Source organism: Populus trichocarpa, chromosome 7 (genome assembly GCF_000002775.5).
Source record: "Populus trichocarpa isolate Nisqually-1 chromosome 7, P.trichocarpa_v4.1, whole genome shotgun sequence".
In the NCBI taxonomy this organism is placed as follows: domain Eukaryota; kingdom Viridiplantae; phylum Streptophyta; class Magnoliopsida; order Malpighiales; family Salicaceae; genus Populus; species Populus trichocarpa.
Genome location: NC_037291.2, coordinates 11,676,814 through 11,698,417, shown reverse-complemented (window position 1 = coordinate 11,698,417; position 21,604 = coordinate 11,676,814). Strand labels below are relative to the sequence as shown.

The 21,604-nt window shown below is 32.4% G+C and overlaps 3 protein-coding genes across 3 annotated transcripts; 1 reads left to right on the top strand and 2 right to left on the bottom strand.

Annotated features, from left to right (window-relative positions):
- The first annotated feature begins 3,640 nt into the window (after window positions 1-3,640).
- LOC7456916 (inactive TPR repeat-containing thioredoxin TTL3) lies at window positions 3,641-7,585 on the top strand. The gene is made up of 5 exons (XM_002309947.4): window positions 3,641-5,119; window positions 5,235-5,430; window positions 5,512-5,684; window positions 6,483-6,816; window positions 6,938-7,585. Exons 1-5 carry the CDS (start codon window positions 4,140-4,142, stop codon window positions 7,073-7,075), a joined length of 1,821 nt encoding a protein of 606 aa, XP_002309983.3. The 5' UTR covers window positions 3,641-4,139; the 3' UTR covers window positions 7,076-7,585.
- Window positions 7,586-14,448: 6,863 nt separating this feature from the next.
- Window positions 14,449-15,470, bottom strand: LOC7456917 (PLAT domain-containing protein 3). The gene is made up of 2 exons (XM_002310535.4): window positions 15,305-15,470; window positions 14,449-15,173 (listed from the first exon to the last, which is right to left on the bottom strand). The coding sequence occupies exons 1-2, from the start codon at window positions 15,368-15,370 to the stop codon at window positions 14,730-14,732; spliced, it is 510 nt and encodes a 169-aa protein (XP_002310571.1). The 5' UTR covers window positions 15,371-15,470; the 3' UTR covers window positions 14,449-14,729.
- A 3,701-nt stretch (window positions 15,471-19,171) lies between these two features.
- LOC7490221 (PLAT domain-containing protein 2) lies at window positions 19,172-20,074 on the bottom strand. Its single transcript, XM_002310536.4, has 2 exons — window positions 19,906-20,074; window positions 19,172-19,806 (listed from the first exon to the last, which is right to left on the bottom strand). Exons 1-2 carry the CDS (start codon window positions 19,969-19,971, stop codon window positions 19,354-19,356), a joined length of 519 nt encoding a protein of 172 aa, XP_002310572.2. The 5' UTR covers window positions 19,972-20,074; the 3' UTR covers window positions 19,172-19,353.
- Window positions 20,075-21,604: the final 1,530 nt, after the last annotated feature.

The following is a 21,604-nucleotide window of genomic DNA, read 5'->3' as shown; positions in this document are numbered from 1 at the left end:
GTACAACCTCTCTTCTAAGATTATCATTCAAGCTTTTTCAAAATCTATTTAGAGTCATTGTCTCATCCTTCCTAACCATACACCTCATTCTATATTCATCAAATCGTGTCACATACTCATAAGTATGTTTATTTCCTTGCCTCGAGTTATTCCACTAATCTAAAAGATTTTCTTTATAAGAACGAGGTAGGTATCTTTTTTGTAACTTAGTTTTTATCTTAACCTAATCAATAATAAGGGGTTGACTTCTCTTTGCCAAAGACTTTTACACACTTTCCCAATAGAGCGAAGCGGTACCACTAAGTTTTATTTTTGCAAATTTCACCCTCCTAGTCTTAGACAAATTATACTGGTAAAAAAAATGATCTATGTCACAAATCCACCTATCAAAGATCTATGGGTCAAGTTAACCCTTAAAAGTTAAGGCTTCTAACTTGATATGTCTCATGAGTCAATTATCAGGGTCATCATAGTCATGATGATTATGATTGTGGTTGTACTAGCAATTCCTAGGGTGAATTGGCCTCTAAATGTAATTGTTTCAATGTTTACTATCTTCAGGGTCATTAAAGTCATAGTGACCCTAACGGTGTTCATGTTGGCAGTTTCTACAGGGAATTGGCCTTTGATGGTGCCAATGGTTATCATTAGAATGCGTAAAGTTTTTATGATTATCTGAGTGGACATGTTATTCATATCAGCTCGCATGAGCTGTAATTGCTTTTGAATATCCCTAAAAACATTACTATAACTCGAATCCATAGTAATTGTGAGTTCTGGATTGTGTACTAGACGACTACTTCATAAATGCATACACTACTAATCATAGGATGAGACTGAGATCACAAACAACAATTGTAATTAAAACACAATATAAAATTAAAGTTAATATTTAATTTGTTTATCTTAGAGACTAAACAATAACATATTAAACCAAGAAAAATTGCAAGTAAGCAATGTTAGTCTTCTAAATGCAAACAACTAGTGCAAACACAATGTTTAAATTTTCACACAAATTTAGCCAAGCTCTATAATTAATTAAAAAAACTAGATATTTAATATAAATGAATAAATAAGCCAAAAAAATTAAGGGCGTGCTATATTTTTATGTGCAAGCACAAAAAAAAAATATTAATGTTAAGTCTTGCCCAACAAACCAAAATATATTACTAATAATGATATTCAATGGTTATTTATTTTTTTATTTTTTTTGTAGAGGTTTACAAACCAGATTGTAATGGAATATGCTGGAAGATACTACTGCTGACGTGGCAAAGACTAATGATACGACGAAGACTACTTGTATGGCACTGACATGTCAATGCTAGCCGATGTGGTGCTGTCATGGCAGTTCTGGCCAACGTGACAGTATATGCTGATATGGTGATGACGCTGGATAAGTCAACTACTCTGCCTTGAGAGACTGGGACCATGGTCTTGATCTGCTGCTATTGGTATGAACTGGCTGCCATGATGGCACCAATCTTGATCATTGTCAATATGTTGTGTTGGTTGCACCAGGTGGAGGGACTGATGTTTGTTGCCAAAATAAAGGGAGAAAGGCTGTTGGTGTGTTGCGGCCATTGTCGTTAGTGGAGAAGATCTGAAGTGTTGGAGGTGGTGGCTAGAGAATTGTTGTGGAGACACTACTGGAGAAGCCCGATCTGCTTTTTGGTGGCTGTGCGAGGATAACGTCCTCTACGATTGATAGTTGATCTTTAACAGTTGTGATGGCGGTAGACTAGTCTGTGTTTGTTGCGGCTGGTGGATGGTGGCTACTTGGTTGGGAATTTGCGGTAATGGTTGCGCTTCAAAGTGTTTTTTATTTAGAAATGCATCAAGATGAAATTTTTTTATTTTTTTAAAATTATTTTTGATATCAGCACATCAAAACGATCTAAAATATTAAAAAACATATTAATTTTAAGTAAAAAAAATTTAAATTTTTTAGAAATGTGAGTTGAACAGCGTTTCTAAACGGGTAAGGTATTGTGCCTATGTTAGAAAATGAACCATATTTTTTTTAAAATCAATTGTTCATGATAATTCTACAAAATTTCTAAGTTTTGAAAACTGTGTTGAATTTTGAGGATTTACACAAGTCCTAAGAGATTGATTAACCGCTAGAACAATTAAAAGCATGTGTCATAATACTAAAGTTGATGTGGAAAAAAAAAGGTAAAAAAAAACTAAAAGCAGATAAAAAAATAAAAAAGTCAAAAATTAAAAGCAGGCAAAGAAAAATTAGGAAAAAAAGAAAATTTAAAGTATGAATAGTATGTTAATTTATTAATTCATCAAAACTGTCTCACAAAATAAAAACCAAAAACATATAAATAACATAATTCTAAAACATCTAACTATTAAGTCCAGTACATCAATTAAAACTATCTAATATTAATAACTCAAATAAATAAAATAAAAACAATAAAATAAATCTACATTAACTCAATTTCCTAACTAAAAAGTAACATGCCAGGCAACTCTTAGGGTATATTAGAGATTGTGGTAGAGGTTATAATTTAAAGTGTTTTTCGCTTAAAAATACATCAAAATAATATTTTTTATTTTTTAAAAATTATTTTTAAAATCAGCACATCAAACCAATCTAAAAACATAAAATAAATAATTTTTTTAAAAAAATTAAAATTTAAAAGAACACGGTAACCGCAATCCCTGTAGGAATGGTTTTCATCCATATAGTCATGTAATTTACTGTGTGTATGTCAGGTGTCCCACGAACACATAGCTATGCTGTTAGGAAACGACCTTCCTATTATTTTTTATATATATACATATTTAACAAAGATTTATTCTAGTTGTTGCAGGCGCTTGAACCCTTGACATGGACTTCAGAATGAAGGTTTCCAGAGGTTAGTTGGTTGGAAGTGAATATATATATATATATGTATATATATATATATATATATATAGACCCGAATCTTAATATTCTATGTCGGTCGATTTCTTTTCCCTTTAGAATTGAGTATTAATTAATTAGCACATAAATTACTAGGAGGTTGGTCTACAAAATGTAGCTTCTATGATACGTGCAATGCTCAAAGCCTCAAATATGCCAACGTGCCCACCTCTACTTCTCTTCATCGGCAGCACGCCTTCATTGGCTGTAAAGAAAAAGAGAAGGCTCTTGGAAACTATGCTTTCTCTTTCCCATAATCCCAATTCTTTATTGGTTTTTTTTTGTGATTATGTAATGTTACTGGATGGCTGGCAATGCACCTTGATTTACGTCCGTGATGTCCAGTAATCATCTGATTTTTTAGGTTTGATTTTTATTAAAAAAAAATAATTAAATTAAATTTTTTTAAAAAAACTGAAATTGATTCAAACCGATCAGTTTCGATTCGATTTGGTTTTTTTAAACAAACACCGGTTCAATTGAAAATATAAATTAATTTAAAATAAAAAATTTAAATTCTTTTAAAAATATAAGAGTATTTTAAGAATATTCATGCCAAATGTAGGGCAAAGGCAAGGAAATACACTTCTTTTCTTTGCTAAAAATTTAGAGATCCACGTTTGGTAAAAGACCGGGTCTCTTGGTTCCCCCCTTTTCCACCACACACGAAACATGAAATAAAAGAGAACAAAAAATTGAACAATCAAGACCATCTTCCCCCTTTTAAAGTTTAATAAAACTATACCAACTGTAAATTAGTGTGCTCCTTTTGCTAAAGAAATTTACAAATTTTCCCCCCACATTCATCATGCCATTTCATGTCTTGTCTGTAACAGAAAGAGAGCGAAATCAAAGAGATTCTATGTCCTTGCAGCCACTTCAGGGGCCCTTCCAATCCATCTCCTGGAGCTAGCTAGCTATTTTCAAACCCCACGTCCATTCATTCTCTCTTTCTTTTTTCCTGGATTTAGGCAGGGTTCAATCTTCCTGACTGGCAAAGCCCATGATATATATGTATTTATACTTCGAATCTCTCATTTCTGATGGATAATTTGTGTTCAATGTCTCTCCATCATAATGTTTCAATATTGTTTTCATAGCTAAATAGCTAGCAATGTTCTGTGTCTTTGTTGGTTTAAAAATGTGCCAACCTTCTCTACCATAAAAGCTGCATTACCTGTAAGACTCGAGGAGAGAGGCTCAAAGGTCATCACAGAATATGGGAGACTTGTCGCCCGAAAAGAAATCTGCAGGTTGCGGCCTATTTTCAGCGGTTTTTGGTCAAAGAGTTTTTTGGCCAAGAAGATCAACATCCACAGGTTCAATTAGTACAATGAATGCAGCCAATTTCACCAAAACACCTAGCACGCCGAAGAGGCGAAGGAGTGGCTCAGATGAGGCTGCATTTCTAGGCAATCCGTCTAGCATAGCAGAAGAGCAGCGAAAATCTATCACAAAAGCTCCCATGCATCCCAAGATCCCTCCTTCAAAGAACCAAAACTACGGTAGAAAACTTCCCGAGGACGCAACCAAAATATCATCTGATCAAGGTCATGCCAATCAAAATCAAGGTTACGGTAATCAAAATGCTTATGTTAAACATGGTAGGAGGGTTCCTAAGGAGGCAGTTGGTCTTTCAGGTGAGCTCGAAAGCTATATCTCTGATCATCAGAAATCTAAAGGAAGCAGCACGCTTGTTCGTGCTTCATCCAGCAATGTGATGCTCCTTGGCAATTTAGGTAACTTGAGGCAGGGAGGGGGTGGAGGAAATACGACTTCTCGTGATGTTCTTGATTACCTTCCTAAGACCGCAAGAGAAGAGGTTGCAACTCCTAATGGGAAATACCCTAATAGTGTAATGGGAAATGTAGTGAAGAAACAGAATGAAGAGAAACCAAACGTAGGTGCGCAGCCTGCTGCAGGGTCTTTATGCAGGGCTCTCTCTACTAGAATGGACCCTGAGCAACTTAAAATTATGGGTAATGAGGATTACAAGAATGGGAATTTTGCAGAGGCATTGGCTTTGTATGATGCAGCAATCTCGATTGATCCTAACAAGGCTTCTTATCGGAGCAACAGAAGTGCGGCATTAACAGCTCTAGGTAAACTTCTGGAGGCAGTCTTCGAGTGCAGAGAAGCCATTCGAATCGAACCCCATTATCATAGAGCTCATCATCGTTTAGCAAACTTGCATCTCAGGTAAAAAAAAAAAAATACCATTAATTGCCCGGAGATTCTAATTCAATTTAGTGCCATGTGCTAATTTTATACGGTGTTTCTTCTTTCCATTGGTGAAAATTTTATGTGTTCATAGATTAGGCGAGGCAGAAAAGGCTATATATCACTACAAACGCGCAGGGCCAGAAGCTGATCATGCTGACATTTCAAACGCTCAAGCTCTTCAAGCCCATCTCAGCAAGTGCACTGATGCTCGTAGACATCGAGATTGGAACACCTTGATCAAGGAGACTGCGGCTACCATATCTGCTGGGTCAGATTCAGCACTGCAAGTAATCCACCTAGTTTTCATTGAACACGTTCAAATATTAAATACCGCCGTGCTTGCTAAACTAGTTGTGTGTCTAATATAGATATATGCATTGCAAGCTGAGGCCTTGATAAAGCTTCATAGGCACCAAGAGGCCGACGAAGCATTGCAAAAGGGTCCAAATTTTGATGTGGATGCCTGTACACAATTTTTTGGTCCAATTGGCAATGCAAATTTGTTGATGGTACGAGCTCAGGTTGACATGGCTATTGGCAGGTTAGTGATCTGTGTTACATAGTCACACATTATTAGAATTGCATTGGCAATGCAAATTTGTTGATGGTACGAGCTCAGGTTGACATGGCTATTGGCAGGTTAGTGATCTGTGTTACATAGTCACACATTATTAGAATTGCATTAGAGGTGAATCTGCATGAGAGCGTAGTATATGATTGCATAGGCTCATAAATAATTAAAAGAAAGGAACGACTGTAATCTGGTGTTGAGGAACAGCTCAAAAGGCATATTTTTGCTGGTAAAAAGTGGAACCAAAATACATACAAAGTCAAGGAAAAATCTGACCACTTACCCACCAGTCACCAACTTGCTCAACTATTCCCTAATGATTGTTTGGGTTAAATGCTTTGATTTTGAACCTAAGCTTTTATGGTAAAAGCAGGGTTTTTTTTTTTATATATAACAAAAGACATGCTTTTCTCTGGTATTTTCGCTTATTAGTATAGAAAATTAAAAATTAGCAAAATAAAACTGATGTAAAAAGTATTTACGAAATAACACAGCTTTTTTCAAAAATCTTCTTATAGATTGTTAATGATATGCTGAACACTTCTCACGTGAACTTGACAGGTTTCTATTGTTGACTACTATTAATGGGGTTCACGTTCGAGCCAAAACATATATTTGACTATAACTGAGCCTGTCTAATTGAAATAATTAATGCCAGCTTTTATTCGCTAACCATTTAATTTAGTCCAATATAATTGAAGGAATGCATCGGTTAATTGTCCTTATTGTTTATCGAGTTAATAAAGCTTTTAACCTCTGGATTAACAGATTTGATGATGCTCTGGCCACGGCACAACGAGCAACAAGGCTTGATTCTAACAACAAGGAAGCATATACGGTGCTGAAAAAGGCTAAAGCTGTAGCTGCAGCTCGATCACATGGCAATCAGCTTTTTAAGGCAGCAAAATTTTATGAGGCATGTAATGCATATAGTGAGGGACTTGAGCATGATCCCTTCAACTCAGTGTTGTTGTGCAATCGAGCTGCCTGCCGGTCCAAGCTTGGCCAGTATGAAAAAGCGGTGGAGGATTGCAACGCTGCCCTTACTGTGCGCCCAGGTTACGCAAAGGCCAGACTAAGAAGAGCTGATTGCTATGCAAAGGTGACTATATTTAGTTTGTGCAGCATGTTTTGAAATGTGATGTAGCTTTTTATTTTTTACAGAAATTTAGATGATGTCAAATTTGGTTTGATCATGTCTAATGTTTGCTTCATTGAAATAGTTGGGAAAATGGGAAGTTTCAATCAAAGATTATGAGATGTTGCAAAACGAAGCCCCGGAGGATGAAGAACTGGGCAGGGCCTTGATGGAGGCCAAGGAACAGCTCAAGAAGCAGAAAGGACTGGACGCTGCAGCTTGAAGATCGAGGCCAAGTAGTGTAACGTAGAAAGAAATCGCTAGAGCAGCTATCACTCTATCAGAACCAATGAGGCCAAGAACCAAAAACGAGAGACTAGTTATGGCTAGCGTTGACCGTGATGCAGCAGATGGAACACACAAGGTTGAGATCAGAAACAAGAAACTGCTATGATTAAGGGAAGAAATCTCACTGATTGGGCATCATGGTTTAGAACATGGTGTAAAGGACTTGGTTTTTTTAGGTATAGATTGATGCTTGTGTGAAATTTTTTGAAAAGATGTATGACACTGAAGCTACTTCTAAGAGTGCAAAATCACACCAAGAAAGGATGATGTAAAAAGCTTCATTTTCTGTCGAGAATCAATGTTGTAAACATGAGTTACAGATTGCTAGTTAACATAGTTTATAGGGTTCGGCCTGTCTATGACGGGCTTGTTATGAATTTGTTGGGCTTGTTATCAATTTGTTTAAGAGTGTGGTAATTTATATTTATAAATATCTTTTTAAATATATTTATCTTGAAAAATATTAAATTATTGTATTTTTAGTGTTTTTTTTATAATTTTAATGTGATGATATCAAAAAATTTAAAAAATTATTTTAATATATTTTCAAACGAAAATAATTTTAAAAAACACCACACAATGTTGGTATTTGATATATCATTGAGATTTTCAAATTCAATAATTGTTTGTCCATTCATTAAAGTTTTTAAAATATAAAAATATTAAATACATTTTTTTATACATATAGAACAACCAACAAAATCACCGAAACAATAGTGACACATTTGATTTTAAAGAAAACTAGGGTTTATTTTATTCAATCAATAATACATTTTAATCTCAATGTATACATAAAGTGTTTATTTATAGATATCCAAGCATATAAAATAAAATAAAAAATTAATAAAAATACTAATTTGATATTGAAACAAAAACTCCTCATTTAACTTCTAAGTAATAAATACTTGTACTAGAAACTCTGTAAAGATATCTATAATGTAAATCAACGAGTAAAACATAGTAAAAATAAAGAAAAGTAGGGAAGTCAGAGAGAGAAGGTCAAGAATAAAGAAAATAAGTAATCACTTTGATCAAATTTCAAAGCAATTTCTTGATTAATGTTATGAGATAAATTTAAAAGAAAAACATAAAGAGTTAAATCTGGGTGAATCAAAGCTGCTCGGAAAACTTCATTCAGAAAACGAGGTAAATCTATGTTAAAAATAAATTATGTTGCTTATGTTTTTGAGTTTATCTGCAGTGGAAGACCTATTCTATAGAAAATACCTATTCTATAGGAGTTCAATCCACGTTCTAGGTAGTGGAGATATTATTGTTATTCTGTTGCTATTTCTTGGTTACTGAACAACCTCTTGCTGTTTATTCATTCTACACACTAAGAGTATTTGATCTTCTATTTCTTTATCATTTCATAACAGTGGTATCAAAGCCACAAATAGAAGAGAAAGTGTGAGAGTCTTAAAACAGTGTCCACCAAATAGTCCACAATAGCAACAACTTTCTTTTTATTAATTGTTCTCTATTTTGCAGAAATAAAAATACGATGGCTTCAGAGACAAATTTTATGCAGGCAACAATCCCTCGTTTTGATGGTCACTATAATCATTGGAGCATGCTAATGAAGAATTTCTTACGATCAAAAGAGTACTGACAGGTGGTCGATTCTGGGATAGCAGAACCATAAAATGGGATCATTTTAATAGAAGCACAACTACTGAGTTGAGCGGCTTGAAATTAAAAGATTTGAAGGCAAATAATTATTTATTTCAGGCCATTGATCGTTCTATCTTGGAAACAATTCTTAGGAAAGATACTTCCAAGCAAATATTGGATTCCATGAAGAAGAAATATCAAGGCTCTTCAAGGGTGAAACGTTCACAATTGCAAGCTCTCATGAGAGATTTTGAGACTTTACAAATGAAGGATGGAGAATCAGACACCGAATATTGTGCAAAGACCATGGGGATATCAAACAAAATGCGATTTCATGATGAAAAAATGGACGATACTATAATTGTTAAAAAGATTGTACATTCCTTATCGTCAAAGTATGATTATGTTGTTTGCTCAATCGAAGAATCTAAAGATATAAAAGCTCTTTCTCTTGATGAACTTCAGAGCTCATTGTTAGTACATAAGCAGAAGATGAGATGAAGCACCATCATAGAGGAGCATGCTTTAAAGGCTTCTACCTTTACTGAATCCTCACACATGAGAGGAAGAGGTAGAGGCAGAGGTCGAGGCAGAGGAAATCGAGACAATAAAGATGGAGGTAGAGGAAGAGGACGTGAACAACCATTTGGCAGAACTAATGTGGAGTGCTATAGATGTCACAAACTTGGTCATTATCAATCTGAATGCTATACCAAATTGCCTCATAACAAAGAGAAGTGGCAAAAATCGAACTTTGCAGAGAACAAAGAAGAAGAAACTTTATTGATGGCGTTCCATACGAAGGATCACAATTGTGAGCAAGATGTTTGGTACTTAGATACCGGCTGCAGTAATCACATGTGTGGTAGTAAGTCTTTATTTTCTCATCTAAATGAAGACTTTCATACTACTGTGAGTTTTGGTGATCATTCTAAAGTTAATGTTATGGGCAAGGGTGATATTCAAATCAAAACTAAAAAAGATACAATTGAGACTATCTCAAATGTTTTTTATTTTCTTGATTTGAAAAGCAATTTACTAAGCTTGGGACAACTACAAGAGAAGAGATACGTGACAACAATAAAGAATGGTGCTTGTGAAGTTTATGATCCTACAAGGGGTCTGGTTGCTCATGCTAAAATGACACTAAACAGATTGTTTCCGCTGCAAATTTAGACTCTTTAATATTGCTTTATGGCTAGGGAAATTGATTCAACATGGTTGTGTCACTATCGCTATGGCCATTTCAATGTCAATGGCTTAAAGATATTTTATCAGAAAAACATGGTGATTGGTCTTCCTAATATTATTCATTTCAACAAGGTGTGTGAAAATTGTGTTGTTGGCAAACAACATCGTAAAGAATTTCCATAAAGAAAATCATGGAGAGCAAATAAGATCTTGGAGCTAGTACATTTTGATCTTTGTTGACCAATAAACCTATCATCAAATGGAGGTGAACGATACTTCATCACCTTCATCGATGACTGCAGTTGAAAAACATGGGTTTATTTTTTACAGGATAAGTTTGAAGCTTTTAATGCATTCAAAAACTTCAAGACACATGTTGAGAATGAAGTAGAGAGAACCATTTTAAATTCTTCGTACAAATCGTGGTTGAGAATTTTGTTCAAAAGAGTTTCAAGATTTTTGTGATGAACATGAAATTCAAAGACACTTGACTGCAGCATACACACCACAACAAAATGGAATATCGAAGAGAAAAAATCAAACCATTCTGAATATGGTGAGATGCATATTGACAAATATGAGAGTTCCGAAGAATTTCTAGCCAGAAGCTGTGAAATGGAGCATTCATATTTTGAATCGCAGTCCTACATTTGTTGTTCAAAACATGACACCTGAAGAAGCCTGGAATGGACGAAAGCCATCAATTGATCACTTTAAAATGTTTGGATGCATTGCGTATGCACATGTTCTAGATGAGAAGAGAAAAAAGCTAGATGACAAAGGCAAAAAATGTGTACTCCTTGGAATCAACGAACACTTGAAAGCCTACAAATTGTTCAATCCTATCACAAAAAGGATTGTCATCAGTCGAGATGTTGTGTTTAAGGAGGATAGCACTTGGAATTAGACAAAACAAAGTGCAAATACTAGTATTGTTTGATGAAAAAGAAGCATAAGTACGTGAACAATCAGACTAATAACCGCAACACCAGCAACACCTACAAAGCCTGCAATCAAACCAGGAATTACAACAGCTGAGCCTTAATGAAGATCAACTAGCTCAAGAGGGTTCACGATCTCAACGAGGCAGAAGAAGGCCAGCTTGGATGGAAGATTATGAGGTGAGTGGTGTTGTTCAATCTGGTGAACAATCCGATGATTTTTTTCCTATTATGTATTTTTATCAGATTGTGATCTTATCACATTAAAAAAAGCTGCTAAAGAGTCAAAATGACAAAAAGCCATGGACGAAGAGATCATGTCAATTGAAAAAAACAACTGTTTGGAATTGATCAAACTTCCCGAAGGACAAAAATCCATTGGTGTTAAATGGATTTACAAAACCAAGCTAAGAAAGATGGCAATGTAGACAAGTACAAAGCCCGACTCATTGCGAAGGGGTACAAACAAGAATTTGGTATTGATTACAAAGAGGTGTTTACACCAGTTGCAAGAATGGACACTATTTGCTTGGTGTTATCAATTGTTGTTTAGAACTCATGGCCTATTTATCAACTTGATGTAAAGTCAGTGTTCTTTCATGGAACATTGGAAGATGAGGTGTACATTGATCAACCTCCTGGATATGTGAAACAAGGTCATGCGGATCAGGTATACAAATTAAAGAAAGCATTATATGGACTGAAATAAGCACCAAGAGCTTTGTACAGCTGTATAGATGTTTACTTTAATAAGAAAGGTTTTTTTTAAATGTCCTTATGAGCACACCCTATATGTTAAATCTGGAGTTGATAAGAAGATGTTAGTTATGTGCTTATATGTTGATGATCTCATTTATATGGGTAATGATAGATCCATGTTTAATGAGTTTAAAAAATCTATGATGAAGGAATTTGATATGACAGATTTGGGGTTGATGCATTATTTTTTAGGCATTGAAGTAGTGCAATCATCTGATGGTATATTTATCTCACATAAAAAATATGCTCTGGAGATTTTAGACATGTTCAAAATGAAGAATTGTAATTCTGTTTCCACCCCAACTGATCTCAGCTTGAAACTCATCAAAGATGACGCGAGAAAGAAAGTGAATGCTACTTTTTATAAGCAAACAATTGGGAGTCTTATGTATTTAACATCAACCAGGCCAGATATCATGTATGTTGTTAGCTTAATCAGCAGATACATGGAGTGTCCAACTGAAGCTCACCTCTTGGCTGCAAAAAGAATTTTTCGATGCTTGAAAGGCACTGCAGACTATGGAATCCTGAATAAAAGGGATAGAAACTCAAGCTTGATTGGTTTTTCAGATAGTGATTATGCTGGAGACCTTGATGATAGAAAGAGTACTTCCAGATTGGTGTTCATGTTAAATTCTAGAGTTGTTTCATGGTCATAAAAAAAACAACAAATAGTAGCTTTGTCAACTACTGAAGCTAAATTTGTTGCTGCAGCATCAACTTCGAGTCAAGCAATTTGGTTACGCAGGCTACTTGACTTCTTACAAAACAACCAGCAACAAGGTTTAACCTTAATCTACTGTGATAACATGTCCACCATAAAGCTTTCAAAAAATCCAGTACTATATAGAAGGAGCAAACACATTGACGTTAGGTTTCACTTCTTACGTGATCTATATATGGAGGGTGTTAATGATTTGGTGTTCTGCAAGGGTGAAGATCAGATTGCAGATATATTAACTAAGCCTCTTAAGCCTGCAATTTTTGTCAAGCTTCGAAATCTAGTTAGACTTTACTCTTCAAAAGATGTCATCAGAGAAGGAGTAGCAGCTGTTAATTCCTAAACTAATATCTACAGATATTAGTTTAAGGGAAGGTGTTAAAAATAAATTATGTTGCTTATGTTTTTGAGTTTATCTGCAATAAGTAGTGGAAGACCTATTCCATAGGAAATACCTATTTTATAGGAGTTCAATCCACGTTTTAGGTAGTGGAGATATTATTGTTATTCTGTTGCTATTTCTTGGTTACTGTACAACCTATTTAAAGGTTTCCTGTTTCTTCATTCTACACACTGAGAGTATTTGATCTTCTATTTCTTTATCATTTCGTAACAATCTAGGTGATCCACTTCACTGTTGTTTAAATGACATTTTGACATGGCATGAACGGTCCAGATCTAACAAAAACATTCTTAGATTCTTATACATAGTTTTGATTTGGATTAAACTAGAGTAGATTTTGATTTTAGTTAAATCAATTTCATTCCGAGAACAGAGAAATTTGATCTGTCATATGGTACAATCTCATATATATATATATTGATTTGAAATTTTGAATATTTGAATTAAACTATAATTTTTAGAACAATAGAGATAAAGAAAAAAAATATCAAACTATAAGATGTTTAGTGTTTTTTTTTTAATATTAAGATATTGTTTAATTATTATTTTATGATAGAAAAGATAAAAAAAATTAAAGAAAAATAAACAAGATAGAATAAGAAATATAATAGTATTTAGCAGTGATGTATAAGATATAATGTATCTTACTTTTAATAGTGACCAAGACAAAATAAGTTATAAAAAAGTATGTTTTATTCTTAATATATATAATTATCAAACTTATATTTTTTTTAAAAAAAGATATATATATTTTTTTCTTTAATTTATATTAAGTGTTCAGATTAATAATAATATAATAAACATAGATATAAAACCTAGACCAGCCTAGCTGGTCACCTAGGACTCAACTAACTCAAGGTTTGGATCAATCGAAATTAAAAAAAAAGATTAATTTGGCTTGATATGGAAAAAGATCTTGATCGATCCAAGATAAAACCTTAATAAAAAATTCATTGAATTTTTTAAGAGGCCAAACAGTATTGTTTTAATTATTAAAAACAAAAATTAACCCTTTTAAATTATAACCCAGAATCAAACTAGGACTCAAACCTTGTTTTAGATCCATCCTTGTTGGGGTTTTAAAATAATATTAATAATTATCTATATGTAGTCAATTAACCTGTCATCGATTGCAGGTAAGAAAAAATAATAATCTTTTTAAACTTATTTTTATTTATATCTTTTCAATCAATTATATTTATGTATTTCATGTGTCACGGGTTATTTAAAATTTGATTTTTAACTTCAGATCAAACAAAACGTAACGCCTGAGAGATAAGATCATGAGATTAGATTAAATCTTTTGTGTGGAAACAAGCTCATCATCTATCACTGTCAAATTGAGAATTCGAGGAATAGTTTTTATGGGTTCCTCATTGTTGTCTTCTTATCCTGTTCCATGAGATAAGATCATCATTTCATACCTGTACGATTACACACCTTTCTTCAGTGCCAGATAAGGCCCCTTAATACCCATATTATGACAATTAATGCATACCACGACAAATTGACCTCACCATTCATTAGATCCAATCTTACCGACAATAATAATTAAAAAACAAAAAACAAAAAACAAAAAAACAGCTCCACATTCTCTGCATCTAACTAGTTGCCCCTCGGAACAATATTCAAAAGCCTAAACTATCATCATCTTCTTAATCCATCATAATTCACAACGATTAATCTCAAAACAAGCTTCATTAGCATTATAAATCCTCGTATAATTAAAAGAACAATGCTTTGGACAACTTTAATACATATATATATAATGTCGAGCAAGACAAGATCTCCTCACTTCCATGTTATTGAATATATATATATAATCAAGAACATTTGTCCAGATTATTTTCCTCATCAAAAGATGATGATCACAGATCGTCAAAGCTTGATCGATCCAACACAACCATCTACCAGACACACACACACACACACACAATTAACCTTGAAGTTAAGATCTCTATTACATAGAAGAGCTTCCGGCGGATTTCTTAACATCAAGATAATCACAATAATCCCTAAAAGCAATTAAGCTATAAGGCGAAGTATCAAGGGCCAGCCATTGCTCAATCTCGAACTTCTTTTGTGCACAAGCCGCATGGACCCCTGTTGTCGTCACCTCCACGTAGTTAACGTACCAACCATGGCCTGAACCTGACCCATCAGAGGTCAAGTTCAAGGCGCACACAGGTGCATTCAAACATGGTCCTCTCCCACTGAAAATGTCCAAATTGCCCCTCTCGAAGTAGTTGTGGCCTGGCTCCATTAGCCCTCCCCATCTCTCAAGATCTGGGACCTCCACGCCATAACCATAAGTGTCGTACAGTGTCGCGCTTATGATGGAGTCCGTGCCTCCTTTGATAATGGATCCTGTTCTTACGTACATTGTGTATACGCAGTCTTCATCCTGCAAAAGCATAAAAAAGAGGAAAAGACAAGAAAAGGGTAAGTGAATGAAGAATTATATTGATACCAGTGATCAACAGATGAAAAAGGATTTTGAGGGTGTAATGGGAGTTTAAGAGATCAGTAACTTACAGAAAATACTATAGAGGAGAAGGAAAGGAGGAGGAGGAGAGGGAGGAGGAGAGGGCGGAATGACATTTTTTCCCCTTCTTTTGAGTTTGTAAGAATGTGAAAGCTATGATTGGTTGGAAGTGGGCTATATAGAGCATGTGAGCATGGAACTAGGGTATCAATTTTAACCAAAGTGCACGAATTTTTTTATTTTTTTTTATCGTGTAATTGCTTCAAAATTCTGTCAATTTAAATTAATTTTTTTTTATTTTAGAAAGAGTTCCTTCCAAAATAATGTCATAATTGATAAATCCAGTATTTTTAAAATTAAAAGGAATTACTTTATTTGATAAGAAACAAAGAACAATTTTTAAAACAATTGTTTTTTTTACCAAATAAAAATACTTTTTTTTTTGCATTTACTATATACAATTAAAATTATTATTTCTAATCCAAATATTCGATTGGGACAAGTAAGAAATTGGTGCAGCTTATCCTATTACTGTGGATGGCCGGTGTGTTATTTAATTATTTATTGTATTAATTGTAGGGTTAATGAGCCAGTGAGTTCTTGTAATTATTTATTGTATTAATTGTGTTTAATTTTTTTTAAAAAATAAAGGATAATGTTTTTGGGATAATTAAGGAGAGAGATGCGAGAAGCAAAACTTGGTTTGATGGGACCCACAGCATCCAAACAAATTCAGACACGCATATGTGTAAATGACATTATGTCTGATTAGTAATTATTAGTTTTACTGTACAGATTTCTACGTGGGTTCGATTAAAAGTTTTTATAACATTTTAAAAAAAAAATTTCATTGAGTTTTTGGATTGTGGTTCGCTCGTGATTTTAAAATTTTTTTAAAATTATTTTTAGTTTTAAATTAATTTTTTTATTGTTTGAATGTATTGATATCAAAAATAAATTTTTAAAATAAAAAATATATTATTTTAATGCATTTTCAATAAAAAAATACTTTAAATAACAACATTTACCACACTTTTAAATAGGCACTTAGAATGCTATTTTTTTTAGCATTATCATTAAAATCAATATAATAGTTCAAACCTAGAAAATCCCGACTTATCTCTTTGATTGACGTGTGAGAGTTGCGCAACATGACATTGTTGACTAGGGAGGTCGAAAGAAAAAAAAAAAGGGCAGGTTCACCTTAGTTAACTTGTCAAACTCGTGACCTGAGTTATGAACTCCACTAGATTGAATTAATTTTTTATTATTTCATTGTATGATAAAAATTATAAATGATAAAAAATACAAAAATTAATTCATAATCAATTCAATACTGAATGATAAAATTCAATAAAACCCAACATGGAATGACGAATTGAAAAAAACAAGATCAAAAGATAAAAAAATAAAAATAAAAAAAACAAATGATCACTGAAAAAAGCCATGGAATATATATATATAAAAAAAAACCAAGCACATAGCCCAAAAACAAGCCCTCACACTTAGACTTTTTTTCTTTTTTTTAGGGGACATGCAACTAAAACAAATTGTTGCATGGTAGACAACATGTCATCTATTATATAACAGAAAATATTGCATGTGTTAAGACTCGAACATGCAACCTTCAATATGTAATCTTTATGTGCTAGTCAAGTGAGCCATGGAATAATTTTATTAAAAAATAATTAAAATAATATACTAACTTGATTAATTGTTTATATAAACAATTAAATCGACACACAATTTTTAATTGTAATAATAATAGATGGAAGGAGTAATGATATTAACAGTGTTTGTGAATATGTTTTGTAACCAATCAGTTGATTATATGTATCATTAATTTTACCTTGAAATCACTTTCAAAAATAAAAATCAACCGAATAAAAAAACTCAATTGAACGCCGATCTACTTTTCTCAGAATGTTTATAAAGAAACAACACATTCATTGAGCTGTTATCGAGAATAAGAACCTATTGACATAAAAATCATCTTTTTTTATGGGTGGAATGTGTCAAGCTGACAACTCTCTTTCCTTCATCGTTTTCCAACGAGTTTCTCTCTTGTGTCTCAAACTAGGAACTGATAAATGAATAATATAAATTTTTAAACCAAAATAACTTCTCGTGTAAATTTAAAATTGGCCACGGGAACTTCCAATGGTTTTGCATTTTGGTCTTTATTTCTTTAAGTTTTGTTTTTTTTTTTTTTACAAATTTAAACCATAATTTATTAAATTAACCACAAATAGATGCTCGAAAAAAATTTAAAACATGAAAATGAAAAACAAATTGGGGCATTGTTTATATGAACAATATTAACACCCTAGATTTTAATATATTCCCAAATCTTTTAGTATATTTAACAAGCTAGATGACCAATTAAATGTTGAAGGATGAAATCAATTAATTTTATTTATTAAAAAAATATAATTGCTTTTAAAAAAACTAAATTTAACAAAGAGAAAAAAAAATAATTTAGAGGCAACCTGTGTTATTTTTCACAATGATTGAAAAATCTCCTAAAAAGCAAATAAAAAAACAACAAAATGCTGGAGGATGAAACTGAAAAAAATAAGTTTAAAGAAAGGGAAATAAAAAATCAAGCAAGTCTAAGTAAACCTAATCTCTCAAACCCATATTCTTTTAGATCCGAACTTAACCAAAATGCTAAACATTCAATCAGTTAAGTATTGAAGGATGACGTTGTTAATAAATCAATTTTTTTAAAAATTTAATATAAAAAAATGAAATAAAAAAAGGATCAGGTTGGATAGAAAATAAAATCAAGGATAAAATTATAAAAAAGCAGTCAATTTCAAAAACAATCTTAAATAAAAACAAATAGCAATCAAACAAACGGAAACCAAATCTAATAAAAAAAAATCAACAAGGGATGAAATTGAAAACAACTTCTAATTTTATAAATTATCTCAAATAAAAAAATATAATTACAAGAATAGAGACCAAACTTTAAAGGAAAATAAAATTGAATGATTGCTTTGAAATTTTAGAAGTCTAGCATGAAAATTGAGGAACGAGGACAAAAAAAAAAAAAGCCACACACGACAACTAGTCGTTGAAAGGATGTCAAGGCGTTGTGACTATTGTTCATGTGCCTCTAGTTTTTTTTTTTAATTTTTTATTTAACAATTGACACAAACATCCTTAATGAAAACTAATAATTACAAAATAATCAAATATAAAAGATAAAAACATTCTTAAATTGAAAGGGTAATATTATTTAATTTGAAGGATAATGAATAATTTAACTTTATTTAAATTAAGTCAAATATCAAAAAGCCATGGAATGCTATTATTTTTTTCTGTGAAGATTAAATTAGTAATTATACGGTTTAAAAGATAAAAAAAGATGATTAAGCCCTTAGTTCAAGGCTTAGAGAAGTTTACCTGTAAGAACAATGAAGTGATTTTAGACCTTATTGTCCCGTCGAATTCTTAAATAACTTTTTGACTATTTTGTAAAAAACTATATTCTATCCCCAAAACAAGTAAATGATAAAATAATAATTTCATTATTGAAAATCCATAATAAATCCTCTCTTAGTTGACAGTAAAAACTTAGCCTTCATAGTTTTTTTTTTTTTTTGTAATCTTAATTTAATTTAATGACAGTACTAGTAAAATAATGATCCCTGTGATATATATCGCAAGAGATCTACGGTCAAAAACTCTCTACACCTCATAAGAAAACTAAAAATTATATCAGTAGTCGACAATGAATATAATTTATGCAGATATACATAACTTTCCAAATTATTTTTATATATGTAGCCTAAAACTATATATTAAGTCGGCCATTACCCTCGTAGAAGTCTAGCATAATATCAACATCAATATTTATAAATGCAAAACTATTAATTAATTCAAATAAAAATAATTAACCAGTAAAACAATTATCAAATTCAAATCCAATTATCTAATAAACATCGGCAAATGTCAGATGCCAACATTGTAACAACATCTTTATTATCATAGGAAATTTTGATCCAATTCCACATCTACCACTTACAAACTAACAGACACCCGGCCTCTTAATAGCAATATATCATAATAATAATAATTAAAAAAAAAAAAACTAAGAAGAACTTAAACCAGCAGATGTTTTAGCTCGATCATCCGCATGATAATCACAATAATTCCTAATAGCAGTTAACTCATAAGGTGAAGTATCAAGAGCCAGCCACTGCTCAATAGTAAATTTCATCTGTGAACAAGTCGCATGGACTCCTGTTTTAGTCACCTCCACGTAGTTAACATACCACCCATGACCTGACCCTGTCCCATCGGAGGTCAAGTTCAGGGCACACACCGGTGAACTCAAGCACGGCGCTCTCCCACTGAAAATGTCCAAATCGCCCCTCTCGAAGTAGTCGTGACCAGGCTCCATCAACCCTCCCCATGCTTCAATATTGGAGATCCCCACGGAGTCACCATACTTGTCGTAGAACCTCACGCTTATGATCGAGTCCGTGCCACCTTTGATGATGGACCCTGTTCTTATGTAGAGTGTGTACACACAGTCTTCATCCTGCAAGAGATCAGAAAAAACATGAAGAAGAAACTGTTTAGAGATAAAATAATTGAAGGGATGTAGATGGTATTATGTGGTTTTAAGAGGGCAACTTACAGAAAGGGCGATGACGGAAAAGGAGAAGAGGAGGAGGAGACAGAGGAGGAAAGTGTTTAGGGACATTTTTTTTTACTTCTTTTTGGCAGGGTGTGGAAATGAGTAGGCTTGATTGGGTAGGTATATAGTGATGCGTGGCTGGTATTGTCTATTTATTATTTCTGTCTAATTTTGCGGTGTGTTGCTCTGTAGTTGTCTCGTCAGATGTGAATATTATTATTATTAAATTTTACTGAGCTTTTTCTCATAAAATATTATTTATTAAAATAATATTTTATTTTTTAAAACCATTTTTTTTCAATTAGATTTTTTTGTTAATTAATTTTTTTTAATATTTAATTGATTAATATTTTCTTTTTAAATAGGAAATGTTTATTTTATATTATGTTTATGACTTAAAAGATTAATCTAAGTAAACTTATGTTATTTTTTAGGTTTTATTTTTAATAGTGTTTTTTTTTTAAATTTTATTATTTAACATTTGTTGAGAAATAAATTGAAAACCCGAGTTTGAGTATGTGTGTGTATATATATGGAATTTCTTAATTTTTTTCATGTGAAATAATTATATATAGCTTATATTTATATGAAATATTTTTTAATTTTTTTTGTATGAATTATTAAAATTTTAATTTTTTTTTAAAATTAACTCGAATTAATCAGTTTAACTCAAATTAAAAAATATCTATCTCTAGACCTGTCCCCGTTTAATAAACATGATCCAGATGATTAATTAGTTACAAGAATGTTTACCATAATTCTCTTTTAATTCATATAATACAGTAATATATGTGATCATAAATAACAATTAATTTTTTTCACAAAATCAGAAGGGGTAGGGAAGAATATTTTAAGTATAAAAAACTATAATTGCACACATATTATCATCAACATCAAAATCTTCCAAATAATAGGCGTGGGAAACGTTTTACATCATCTAACAAGCCATCTGTCCCCTCCGCTCTGTCAAAGTCAAGTAGTCTGCTCATTTGAAATTACTAGATTAGCCTTGCCAAGTGTCTATCAGAACAACGATGAAAAGTAACTCCTGTTATTATTGTTTTGTGATTTGACAGAGAAGAGTGGCAAATTGGTAGGAAAATGGTGCTAAGTGAAAGAAACAAGACCTTAATTTAAGCTAATTGGTGGCAAATTGGTCACTATCACACCGCCTCTTGATCCTTAATTTAAGCTAATGGATGGAGAATTATATGATTTCATCAAGACCGTTTGTATTAAAATTAATAAAAAAAAATACATATATATTATGTCAAAACTTGAAATTTATATGTTAAGAAATTATTCAGTATTTTTTATATATATATATATATTCTTCCTGCACTAAAATTATAAATTATCAAAGGAAAACCCAAGAAGCTCCAACTTCTTGGCTTTTGACATTAGGGTGTGGCCGTGTATCTCCTCCACACGCCAACTGTTCGAGACGTTGCAGCTACAAGGACCCCAAACGAAACTTAAAACTCATTTGTAGATTAGGTCAATAAAAAGATTAATCTTTATATCATTTTGCTTGCTTAAATTATATTGTTATTCTATTAGTTTTATTTTTAAAATCATTTTTAATATGTAAAATAAAAACCAAAAGGTTTATAGCCGTCCCTTGTAACTTTTTTTTTTGAAGAACAAGAATAAAAAAAGAACTTTCGAAAGAGTCAAGGTGTTTCAGGGCCCTCATCGA